At 37.3% G+C, this 13,258-nt stretch overlaps 1 protein-coding gene across 3 annotated transcripts in view; it reads right to left on the bottom strand.

Annotated features, from left to right (window-relative positions):
• The window catches only part of LOC117338082 (putative ATP-dependent RNA helicase TDRD12), a 113,838-nt gene that overhangs the window by 87,756 nt on the left and 12,824 nt on the right, over positions 1 to 13,258 (bottom strand). For all 3 annotated transcript variants that reach the window (XR_004534959.1, XM_033899272.1, XM_033899274.1), the window contains exons 4-8: positions 9,924 to 10,043; positions 9,135 to 9,190; positions 8,271 to 8,429; positions 5,968 to 6,817; positions 5,756 to 5,866 (exon numbers count right to left, since the gene is read on the bottom strand). Coding sequence is in view for 2 of the 3 variants with exons in the window: in XM_033899272.1 (XP_033755163.1) it covers positions 5,756 to 5,866; positions 5,968 to 6,817; positions 8,271 to 8,429; positions 9,135 to 9,190; positions 9,924 to 10,043 (1,296 nt within the window). In the remaining variant the exon portion in view is untranslated. The remainder of the gene's footprint in view (positions 1 to 5,755; positions 5,867 to 5,967; positions 6,818 to 8,270; positions 8,430 to 9,134; positions 9,191 to 9,923; positions 10,044 to 13,258) is intronic.

The raw sequence follows: 13,258 nt of genomic DNA, 5'->3' as shown, positions 1-13,258 counted from the left end.
CTTTCTGCCAAGGATGTTACTGACCAAATTTGGTTCAAATTCATTCATAACTTTATGACTAGTAGCGATTTAAAGGAGTAACCCTATTTCCCCTATTTGGCCCCGCCCCTCAGGTCCCTGGGGGTTCAGAGTAAAAATTTATACAAACTCTGTTCTCCTTCTGCCAAGGATGTTCCTGACCAAATTTGGTTCAAATTCATTCATAACTTTATGACTAGTAGCGATTTAAAGGAGCAACCCTATTTCCCCTATTTGGCCCCGCCCCTCAGGCCCCTGGGGGGTTCAGAGTAAAAATTTATACAAACTCTGTTCCCTTTCTGCCAAGGATGTTCCTGACCAAATTTGGTTCAAATTCATTCATAACTTTATGACTAGTAGCGATTTAAAGGAGTAACCCTATTTCCCCTATTTTGCCCCGCCCCTCAGGCCCCTGGGGGTTCAGAGTAAAAATTTATACAAATTCTGTTCCCCTTCTGCCAAGGATGTTCCTGACCAAATTTGGTTCAAATTCATTCATAACTTTAGGACTAGTAGCGATTTAAAGGAGTAACCCTATTTCCCCTATTTGGCCCCGCCCCTCAGGCCCCTGGGGGTTCAGAGTAAAAATTTATACAAACTCTGTTCCCCTTCCCCCAAGGATGTTCCTGACCAAATTTTGTGAAAATCCATTCAATACTTTAGGACTAGTAGCAATTTAAAGAAAAAGTTGACGGACGCCAGACGACGGACGCCGGACGGACGCCGGACGACGGACGCTGCACCATGGCATAAGCTCACCGGCCCTTCGGGCCAGGTGAGCTAAAAATGTACTCTCTGAAAGACCATATGGATTATTTTTACAACATAATGGTGTTTAAAGAAACTAAGTCCCTTAGGGTGGGGAAAACCCTTTGGCCTATTTTTACATAAGAATTGTGTTTATCCCTTAATGCCCAGCGATACTATACATAGTTATGGGATTGAGGGTCACAGTAACCATTTATGCAAAATCTGTTCCCCCATCACCACGGATGTTTCTGATCAAATTGGGTTCAAATCCATTTAAAACTCAAATCTCTATTTCCCTTATTTGGCCCCTCCCTTCAGGCCCCTTGGGGGTCAGAGTCAATATTTATATAAACTCTCTTTCCCCCTTCCCCTAAGGATATTCCAGACCAAATTTGGTTCAAATCCATTCATAACTTTATGAATAATAGCGATTGAAAGGATAAACCCCTATTTCCCTATTTGGCCCCGCCCCTCAGGCCCCTGAGGGTACAAAGTAAAAATTTATCCAAACTCGGTTCACCTTCTCCCAAGGATGCTCTTGACCAAATTTGGTTAAAATCCATTTAAAACTTTATGGCAAATAGCAATTTAAAAACGAATCTCTATTTCCCCTATTTGGCCCCGCCCCTCAGGCCCCTCATCAATATTTATACAAACTCTTTCCCCCCTTCCTCTCTGGATGTTCCTGACCAAATTTAGTTAAAATCCATTCGTAACTTAATAATTAATAGCGATTTAAAGGATTAACCCCTATTTTCCCTATCAGACCCCACTCCCCAGTCCCCTGGGGATTCAGAGTAAAAAATCATACCAACTCGGTTCCCCTTCTCCAATGAATATTCTTGACTATATTTGGTTAAAATCCATTTAAAACTTTATGACTAGTAGCAATTAAAAGACTAATCTCTATTTCCCCTACTTGGCCCTGCCCCTTAGGCCCCTAGGGGTACAGAGTAAAAATTCATATAAACTCTGTTCCCCCTCCCCTCAAGGATGTTCCTGACCAAATTTGGTGAAAACCTATTCAATACTTTAGGACTAGTCACGATTTAAAGGAGCAACCCTATTTCCCCTATTTGGCCCCGCCTCTCAGGCCCCTGGGGGTTGAGAATAAAGATTTACACAAACTTTGTTCCTCTTCCCCCAAGGATGTTCCTGACCAAATTTGGTTCAAATTCATTAATAACTTTATGACTAGTAACGATTTAAAGGAGTAACCCTATTTCCCCTATTTGGCCCCGCCCCTCAGGCCCTGGGGGTTCAGAGTAAAAATTTATACAAACTCTGTTCCCTTTCTGCCAAGGATGTTCCTGACCAAATTTGGTTCAAATTCATTCATAACTTTATGACTAGTAGCGATTTAAAGGAGTAACCCTATTTCCCCTATTTGGCCCCGCCCCTCAGGCCCCTGGGGGTTCAGAGTAAAAATTTATACAAACTCTGTTCTCCTTCTGCCAAGGATGTTCCTGACCAAATTTGGTTCAAATTCATTCATAACTTTATGACTAGTAGCGATTTAAAGGATTAACCCTATTTCCCCTATTTGGCCCCGCCCCTCAGGCCCCTGGGTGTTCAGAGTAAAAATTTATACAAACTCTGTTCCCTTTCTGCCAAGGATGTTCCTGACCAAATTTGGTTCAAATTCATTCAATACTTTATGACTAGTAGCGATTTAAATAAGTAACCCTATTTCCCCTATTAGGCCCCTGGGGGTTCAGAGTAAAAATTTATACAAACTATGTTCCCCTTCTGCCAAGGATGTTCCTGACCAAATTTGGTTCAAATTCATTCATAACTTTAGGACTAGTAGCGATTTAAAGGAGTAACCCTATTTCCCCTATTTGGCCCCGCCCCTCAGGCCCCTGGGGGTTCAGAGTAAAAATTTATACAAACTCTGTTCCCCTTCCCCCAAGGATGTTCCTGACCAAATTTTGTGAAAATCCATTCAATACTTTAGGACTAGTAGCAATTTAAAGAAAAAGTTGACGGACGCCAGACGACGGACGCCGGACGGACGCCGGACGACGGACGCTGCACCATGGCATAAGCTCACCGGCCCTTCGGGCCAGGTGAGCTAAAAATGTACTCTCTGAAAGACCATATGGATTATTTTTACAACATAATGGTGTTTAAAGAAACTAAGTCCCTTAGGGTGGGGAAAACCCTTTGGCCTATTTTTACATAAGAATTGTGTTTATCCCTTAATGCCCAGCGATACTATACATAGTTATGGGATTGAGGGTCACAGTAACCATTTATGCAAAATCTGTTCCCCCATCACCACGGATGTTTCTGATCAAATTGGGTTCAAATCCATTTAAAACTCAAATCTCTATTTCCCTTATTTGGCCCCTCCCTTCAGGCCCCTTGGGGGTCAGAGTCAATATTTATATAAACTCTCTTTCCCCCTTCCCCTAAGGATATTCCAGACCAAATTTGGTTCAAATCCATTCATAACTTTATGAATAATAGCGATTGAAAGGATAAACCCCTATTTCCCTATTTGGCCCCGCCCCTCAGGCCCCTGAGGGTACAAAGTAAAAATTTATCCAAACTCGGTTCACCTTCTCCCAAGGATGCTCTTGACCAAATTTGGTTAAAATCCATTTAAAACTTTATGGCAAATAGCAATTTAAAAACGAATCTCTATTTCCCCTATTTGGCCCCGCCCCTCAGGCCCCTCATCAATATTTATACAAACTCTTTCCCCCCTTCCTCTCTGGATGTTCCTGACCAAATTTAGTTAAAATCCATTCGTAACTTAATAATTAATAGCGATTTAAAGGATTAACCCCTATTTTCCCTATCGGACCCCATGGCCACTCCTCAGTCCCCTGGGGATTCAGAGTAAAAATTTATACCAACTCGGTTCCCCTTCTCCAATGAATATTCCTGACCATATTTGGTTAAAATCCATTTAAAACTTTATGACTAGTAGCAATTAAAAGACTAATCTCTATTTCCCCTATTTGGCCCCGCCCCTTAGGCCCCTAGGTGTACAGAGTAAAAATTCATATAAACTCTGTTCGCCCTCCCCTCAAGGATGTTCCTGACTAAATTTGGTGAAAAGCTATTCAATACTTTAGGACTAGTAGCGATTTAAAGGAGTAACCCTATTTCCCCTATTTGGCCCCGCCCCTCAGGCCCCTGGGGGTTGAGAATAAAGATTTAAACACTCTGTTCCTCTTCCCCCAAGGATGTTCCTGACCAAATTTGGTTCAAATTCATTAATAACTTTATGACTAGTAGCGATTTAAAGGATTAACCCTATTTCCCCTATTTGGCCCTGCCCCTCAGGCCCCTGGGGTTCAAAGTAAAAATTTATACAAACTCTGTTCCCCTTCTGCCAAGAATGTTCCAGACCAAATTTCGTTCAAATTCATTCATAACTTTATGACTAGTAGCGATTTAAAGGATTAACCCTATTTTCCCTATTTGGCCCCGCCCCTCAGGCCCCTGGGGGTTCAGAGTAAAAATTTATACAAACTATCTTCCCCTTCTACCAAGGATGTTCCTGACCAAATTTGGTTCAAATTCATTAATAACTTTATGACAAGTAGCGATTTAAAGGAGTAACCCTATTTCCCCTATTTGGCCCCGCCCCTCAGGTCCCTGGGGGTTCAGAGTAAAAATGTATACCAACTCTGTTCCCCTTCTGCCAAGGATGTTCCTGACCAAATTTGGTTCAAATTCATTCATAACTTTATGACTAGTAGCGATTTAAAGGAGTAACCCTATTTCCCCTATTTGGCCCCGCCCCTCAGGCCCCTAGGGGTTCAGAGTAAAAATTTATACAAACTCTGTTCCCCTTCTGCCAAGGATGTTCCTGACCAAATTTGGTTCAAATTCATTCATAACTTTAGGACTAGTAGCGATTTAAAGGAGTAACCCTATTTCCCCTATTTGGCCCCACCCCTCAGGCCCATGGGGGTTCAGAGTAAAAATTTATACAAACTCTGTTCCCCTTCCCCCAAGGATGTTCCTGACCAAATTTTGTGAAAATCCATTCAATACTTTAGGACTAGTAGCAATTTAAAGAAAAAGTTGACGGACGACGGACGCCGGACGCCGGACGACGGACGCTGCACCATGGCATAAGCTCACCGGCCCTTCGGGCCAGGTGAGCTAAAAACTTATATTTTCACTGCAAAATTTCATAATTTCAATGCTCATAGCTGCAGTGAACATATAAGTTTGATCAGTTTGATAAATCTCTATATTTCAATGGCAAAAAGCAACAAATCAGTATAATCATTACCATAATTTGTATACAATGACTTGTTTCTGGGGGTATAAACCATTTTTAGTTTCTTCAATTATTAAAATGTGGTTGGATTCAAACAAGTCCTTAACTTGTCCCAACCAATTACAATTTAACAAAATATCAAAAGTCTATCTCAATTCTAATTTATTTTGGAGAAGTCCAAGTAGCCATAACAAATTCTGTTTTATAAATTTGAAAAAATAATATACAATGGCGAATCAAACCTTATTCATATGATGGATCTTCAAAGTATTTATTGTGTCTTGTGATAATGAAGCATCCACAGCAAACCAAAGATTTTCGTGACTAAGTACGAATGTCTGTTCTTTGAGTAAAAGAATTGTCCCTCCCTAGAGGGCGTGACAGAGAAATCTCCAACCCTTAAAGCAATTTTCTCTGCCGAGGGTTAGACAATCAAGTGTATCACCTGAGAGTTTCTCAGTCACATCCTCAAGGTAGGGGAGGATTGTTTTTCTCCCATCATACCATTTTATTTACACATCAGGGTCCAGTTGTTCACATATTTGAAAAAAATATATATTACTTTACAACACAATGCTGATGTGACATGATCAATTATTGCCAGCAAATGCTATCTGTCATAACTATTGATTGACAGAGAAATCAAACCTTAGGGTCAACAGAAAAATCTTGAACAGGTAAAATTGGAGACAAATCTGGGAGAGGGGAAAAATTCCAATCCTGAGGTTTGTCTACACACACCTAACAGAAGGTTTCTCATTCAGCAATACAGATGTTGATGGCTTCTTCAGGATAGACTTCTTCAGATCACCAACAAGTTTATCATCTTCTGAGGATGAGCTGCTGTTTTTACTGAAAATGGAAACAAAAATAAAACATTACATGCAACACATGAATATTTCTTCATTTGAATGCAGTAATTTTCACTTGGATTGATAAGAAGAAACACAAACCCTGAGGATGTGGATATTTGCTTGGAGACCTGTACTCTGGGACTATCAGGTTCACTCTCCGACGTTGATGATCTCATGACTGATTTTGGAAGACGTGCCCGTGTCAGTGGAAGGCCTAGATCACTGTGGAGTAATTTCTTTATAGTTGACTTACTAGTACTGTCAATTTCAGCAGGTTCCATTTCTTTGGTGGCAGTCGTAGATTCCTTCTTTTCAGGCGACAGTGCACTTAGAAGCTTACCTAACATAGCAGATTTTGGCACAACAAGTGAAGACAGAGAAGAAGTGGATGAAGTTGGTGATGTGCTTTGTCTGTCAGTACTCATCTGTGAGGAAGGATAACAAATGGGCGACATTGGGATCTCAGATGACTTAATTATATCTGCAGAATTCAATGTTTGAATTCTGGTTGTGGATTTCTTTTGTAATGGCGATGACCTATAGATCATTTCTGAATCACTACATGCTGCAGTGTCACACAGCCGCCGACGCTCTTTGTATTCTGCAAGAGTAATAGGCTTCCTTTTTTGATCGGTATATTTTGGGTTCTTTTTCAGAGGACTGTCATCACCTGCACCATCGCCAGAAGAATTCTGAGGCAACAAGTCTGAAATGCTGTGTGTTATTTCATCAGCCATTGAGTTATGAATTCCTCGACGCTTCATCCTCCCTACCACTGGTACAGTGGTATTGAGGGAATGTTTTACAGGAGAGAAAAAAGGTATCCTGCCACCCTCGGTATCGCTGCAGCTACCAGAAATATGTTTCCTTCTCCTCCCGTCAGCTGTGAGACTTCTCTCCAATGTCTTTGTGTGCTTGATCAGCTTCTGGATGACAGCTTCCCCAGAATCTGAAATACAGTTCAATGTTGAATACCACTAAATCTGAAATACAATTCAGTGTTGAATACCACTAAATCTGAAATACAGTTCAATGTTGAATACCACTAAATCTGACATACAGTTCAATGTTGAATACCACAATATTTGAAATACAATTCAATTTTGAATACCACAAAATCTGAAATACAATTCAGTGTTGAATACCACTAAATCTGAAATACAGTTCAATGTTGAATACCACTAAATCTGAAATACAGTTCAATGTTGAATACCACTAAATCTCAAATACAATTCAATGTTGAATACCACTAAATCTCAAATACAATTCAGTGTTGAATACCACTAAATCTGAAATACAATTCAGTGTTGAATACCCCAAAATCTGAAATACAGTTCAATGTTGAATACCACTAAATCTGAAATACAGTTCAATGTTGAATACCACTAAATCTGAAATACAATTCAGTGTTGAATACCACTAAATCTGAAATACAGTTCAATGTTGAATACCACTAAATCTGAAATACAGTTCATTGTTGAATACCACTAAATCTGAAATACAATTCAGTGTTGAATACCCCAAAATCTGAAATTCAGTTCAATGTTGAATACCACTAAATCTGAAATACAATTCAGTGTTGAATACCACAAAATCTGAAATACAGTTCAATGTTGAATACCACTAAATCTGAAATACAATTCAGTGTTGAATACCACTAAATCTGAAATACAGTTCAATGTTGAATACCACTAAATCTGAAATACAGTTCAATGTTGAATACCACAAAATCTGAAATGTAATTCAGTGTTGAATACCACTAAATCTGAAATACAGTTCAATGTTGAATACCACAAAATCTGAAATGTAATTCAGTGTTGAATACCACTAAATCTGAAATACAGTTCAATGTTGAATACCACTAAATCTGAAATACAGTTCAATGTTGAATACCACTAAATCTGAAATACATTTCATTGTTGAATACCACAAAATCTTAAATACAGTTCAATGTTGAATACCACTAAATCTGAAATACAATTCAGTGTTGAATACCACTAAATCTGAAATACAGTTCAATGTTGAATACCACTAAATCTGAAATACAGTTCAATGTTGAATACCACTAAATCTCAAATACAGTGAATTGTTGAATACCCCAGAATCTGATGTAGACAATTGTTATACATCCAGGACTCCAGAACCTGAAATACAATTAATTGATGGATACCTCATAATATGAAATTATCAAAAAGTTAAAAATTGTATATCTATTAAATTGAGCTAATCCTGCATAATTACCACCTTACTTATTTCATTCATTATTGTTTCCTTCAAGGGTTGATCAAACAGGTTTGATTACAATTTTAAAACACTGGACCGTATTTCACTAGATATAATTAACCAGGCTTATCTTACTGGATGACACATACTTTTGTATAAATATCTATCCTTTTCTTTACCTGCTTGATGTTCATCTGGATTGAACCAGGTGGCATAATTGAGCGCGACAAACTCATCATTCAGCCAGATGTTGTGTTTTTTGGAGAAAAAGTAGAGATCAACATGGTGAACATTGTCCTGGTCCACATGTCTGATGCGTGCCTTTGTACTCTGGCTCTCTGCAATGATTTACGAAGTGGAATCAAACATTCATTGCAATTATATAAAGGAGCTGAATTTTGTAAAAGAAAACATTTTTTTTTGTAATTCTACAGCAGTGTGTGGTATTTTACATAGATAACTGAAGGGGACCAAGTTCAGAAATTCTGGGAGAGATTGGTTTATTTTCAAGTTGCTAAGCTAAGTCATATCATAGGACTATGCCAGTATATCCAGTTACCCAGGTGTATTAATCACTCTTTTTGGCGCAGGTTGAAGCTGCAACGGTCAAGATCCAAGAGAATTCCCACATGGTCAGGTAGGTGATCCCAATACATTTTTATATCTGATTGAGGAATCGAACCCCAATTGTCTAGGTGAGCGGCATGTATATAAACACTGACCCATCAGGCTGTGTTGTTGCTAGGGTATAAACACTGACCCATCAGACCATGTTGTTGCTAGGGTATAAACACTGACCCATCAGACCATGTTGTTGCTAGGGTATAAATACCGACCCATCACACCACGTTGTTGCTAGGGTATAAACACTGACCAATCAGACCATGTTGTTGCTAGGGTATAAATACCGACCCATCAGACCATGTTGTTGCTAGGGTATAAATACCGACCCATCAGACCATGTTGTTGCTAGGGTATAAATACCGACCCATCAGACCATGTTGTTGCTAGGGTATAACACTACATATCTCTGATAGCCTTACCTGTGACCACTTGATTCATTAATTTCACTGCTGCAGTATCCCAGGTATCCGTCACCCTGTAACAGAGCCAGTAATGCTGTATATGGCAAAAATACTATAGAAGTACACAAATGTTCCTAAAAATAAAGTACATCCCAGAAAATTCATTACCATATTTATTTCTGTATACAAATATGCCATTCTTACTGGTATATGGTATATTTTACAGAACGTTCAATTTTAAGTCACTAAAATAAGACTCACAAATAAGTCCTCCCCAAATTTCCAAAATTTTGAAATATAGTTTTCATATATAGTTCAACTTCCGAAAACCAATAGAGGAAGCCAAATCATCATGCATCTTTAAAGCGGTATATTCTGTTTATCATTAAGAAAACAAGCAGAGCAAGAAAGCCAGAGTTTCGCATCTAGTTTACATGAGGCCCTATAGGGTATTTTTTTCAGTGGGCATGAAAAGGAAGTTAATGATAAATCAGACATCATCTTAAAAAGTAATATTGATGTTTAATACTTCCTTCATATTTGGCATACATTTGAAATCAGTATTAGAATGAAACTAATTAATTTGGTTAATTAACTTCCATAATACTGATACTGCTTCAAAAATGAAAAAAAAAAAAACTCATCATAAAATGGATCACTTCTCCAAACCCAACCCTTTCTAATTAACTGGCTAAATGTTCATGTACTGTGCATGATCGATTTAGAGAAGATCCACTTTATATGATACTGCAAACGTATGACATGTAAAACTCAGTGAATTGTGTGACATAAAGCTACTGTACATACACTTCTTTGAAGGTGAGGTCCTCAGTTTCCACATGAAGTGTTAAAGGTTTCACGCCATACAGACAGAACTTCTTCACCAGGAATGGGACTTGTAGGAAGTCATCAGAGGCCTTTCGGAACCTGAAACACAAACCAGTTATTGGCCTACTGATGACAAGTTAAGATCTTTTCTTAAAAGTATGACCATAAAAATAAATTAGCTCATATAAATACTATATACTTAACATTCCGTAATTTGTTGACTTCCTTATGTACTTGCATTTCTTTCAGTAAATCTACAGTAAACTGTCAGTCAGTTGGAACAAAATTAGATATACAGTGAAACCTGTCTAATCCGACACCTGACTTTTCCGACATCCTGTCAAATCTGACACTGTACAGTATTTCCGTGATGCCAAGTGTAGTCAACAACAAATACCTGACTTTTGCGACACCCTTCTAATCCGACCAAAAGTGTCACTCCCACATGGTGTCGGATTAGACAGGTTTCACTGTATATCTTTGAACCTGTTTTAATTTTCTGAAATTATACTCCAGAAAATAAACCTGAATTCAAAATATTAGGGTTGACTTTGACAAAATTCTCCGAGAAATGTGAAAATCAGGTCTACCAAGTATCACCTATCTCCTATGGAAGGCTGATACAAAACAATGACAGCCTGGTACAAAACATCTGCATGTAGGCTAATACATCTACAAATGTACATATAGTAACGATCACCTTCATCTAGTTAAAGATAATGTCTTGTAGAGAGATGTAATAGAAAAGGAAACATTGAAGTTGCTGTGAGGAAGACAGTTCCAATCTGCGGATGTTTTTGACAAGAAAGAATTTCCAGAATCTACTGAAGTCATATTGTCTCAAGTCATGTTTCATGGCCAGAAGAAACTCAGGCTATGAGGTTACAGTCATTACCAATGCTCACAAAAAATGTACTATTCAAATTTTCAAAGTGGGACAACTCAGATAAAATAACAATGATGGTGGATGTTTCACAGTTCAGAGTTTTTGAATATTGAATGGCCGAGTTGTATTGCTGGTATCTGCCCTCTACTACCAGTCTGTAGTAGAATTTGAGGTATTCGTGTTGTCTTCTGGTTTGGGGTAAAGGTAGGGATAGTTCTTGAAGCATTTTTGATATGCATCCTTTGTCTCTGGGTTTGTAGTCTTTCAAACGAAGTTCAAAGACCGAATCCACTCTTAAAGATGTGGCATATATATTTACAGTTTAACTGTTAACTTTACAGTTGTGCTGCAATGAACACATACAATAACCCATTACTCCAAAAATGTCTGTTGATCAAAAAACAAACAAAAAAACGTCTGTAGATCGAAGTCTGAGTACTTTTTAGAGACTGAGATTTCAATGGAGTTTGCAGACAAAAATTCAGATTTTTGTTCTTCATTTGTAATGTTCAGATTATCCTAAACAAGGGTCAACAAAAAGTAAGAGTTTGGATTTCCATTACAAAGAAAATTATTGTTAATATGGAAATTTTCGCACTGATCAGATGCTTACTACTAGTATATTTTTTTTACAAAGAAATATTACATATGCCTAGATAGATACATTGTATACAGATATACACAGATATGTGGATTGTGTGGAGTGCAATATTGTGCAAATGATATTTTGATTCTTTTGCTTAAATGCTGACTTTAATATCCAAAATGTATAAAACAGTCATAATTGATATAGTAAATACAATTGTAATTGTATTTACTTACAATTATTGTATTTGCAACTATATATTTATATACTTACATTTTACACATAAGTATATGCAACTATAGAGGTAGAGCCGACATCAGTTCCGAGTGAATTGGTTACGTTTGGTAAGGATACAGAAAGGTATGCAGGGCAACAAAATAAAATGTAACAAGAGGCCCACTACTGCCCAGCAAAGTCATTACAAATCTATTACAAACCCATTACAAAACCATTAAAAACACTGATTCCATTAAAATTGGCCATTATTTCTCGTTTCCATTTTTGGGACAAACCTGGAGTTAAGTAATGTAATGGGCATTATTTTTCTAAATTTCAATTACTTTCCTATTAATATTTTCTTTGTAATGGTCATTAACAAAATAATGGCCATTACTTCATGTTTTGTATTTTTCTTAATGGCCTTTATTCTGTTTGTAATGGCCATTAGAGTGGAGTCATCATAATGTTATGGCCATTACTAACTGTGGATTTTATGTACTCCCATAACATTATCCATTTAATGGCCACAACAAATTATGATCACAATGTAATGGCAATTATTTATTGGTAACTTCATGTAATGCCCATTACATTTTCCATTTAATGGCTATAACAAATTATGATCACAATGCAATGGCCATTACTTATTGGTACCTTCATGTAATGCCCATTACATTTTCCATTTAATGACCATAACAAATTATGGTCATAATGCAATAGCCATTACTTAATGGTACCTTTATGTAATGCCATTACATTTGTTATTCCGATGTGCAATTCCTCATAAGTAACATTTTTTTTCTTGTAATGGCCATTACAAATATTACAAATATCATCACATCATATTGTAATATATATGACAATGTTTAATATACTACCATGAATTGTTGACCTTAAATTAATGTATTATTTCAGTATCTTATTTTTCATTATATTGTTATTGTTGAATTCCATGTCTATATTACAAGTTTGTTGTTGGCTTAAAATAGGATAAGGAAACTGTACAGGCTTACTAAACCCCTTCACAATAAAAAAAACTTTAAATTTCCCGCCAAATTTTCCCGCCAAATTTTTCCCGCCCAACAACTTCAAGCAGGAGAGTTCCAATACATGGCAGCCATGAGGCTTTTCTCACACATATGAACAACATGTTATTTTACAAATGAAGGGAAGTATTTATCTTTAATACCTGGTTCATGATTAATACGAGACTACCAGGAAATGAAATATTCAATTCTGGAAGTATGTCAACCTGTTTATAGGTAAGAATTAACTTAAAACCAATCACCATGCATGTGACCTAAATTTACATAGTGTACATTATATTCAAACAGCTTTGGCATTTCTTAAATTGTATTGCCTATTCAACCAAATTGTACAAACACACATCATATGTACATTGAGAATTAATGCAATAATGAACATAAATCACTCTTACATGTATCTGAAGAATATTAAAAGGATTTTGGGTCCACATGATTGTGTACTGTGAATATCCATTTTTGAAGCAGTTATCAATTTGAAACAAATGATGGATCACTTTGAATGCAATTTTTAATGGAAGGACTACATGTACAACGATATTGTCAAACATGCATAGTGATACAGTTCATGATGAACTTT

The sequence above is a fragment of the Pecten maximus genome, chromosome 11 (genome assembly GCF_902652985.1).
Source record: "Pecten maximus chromosome 11, xPecMax1.1, whole genome shotgun sequence".
Classification (NCBI taxonomy): domain Eukaryota; kingdom Metazoa; phylum Mollusca; class Bivalvia; order Pectinida; family Pectinidae; genus Pecten; species Pecten maximus.
Note: the sequence above shows the minus strand (reverse complement) of the source record. Positions and strands in the feature narration are given on the sequence as shown.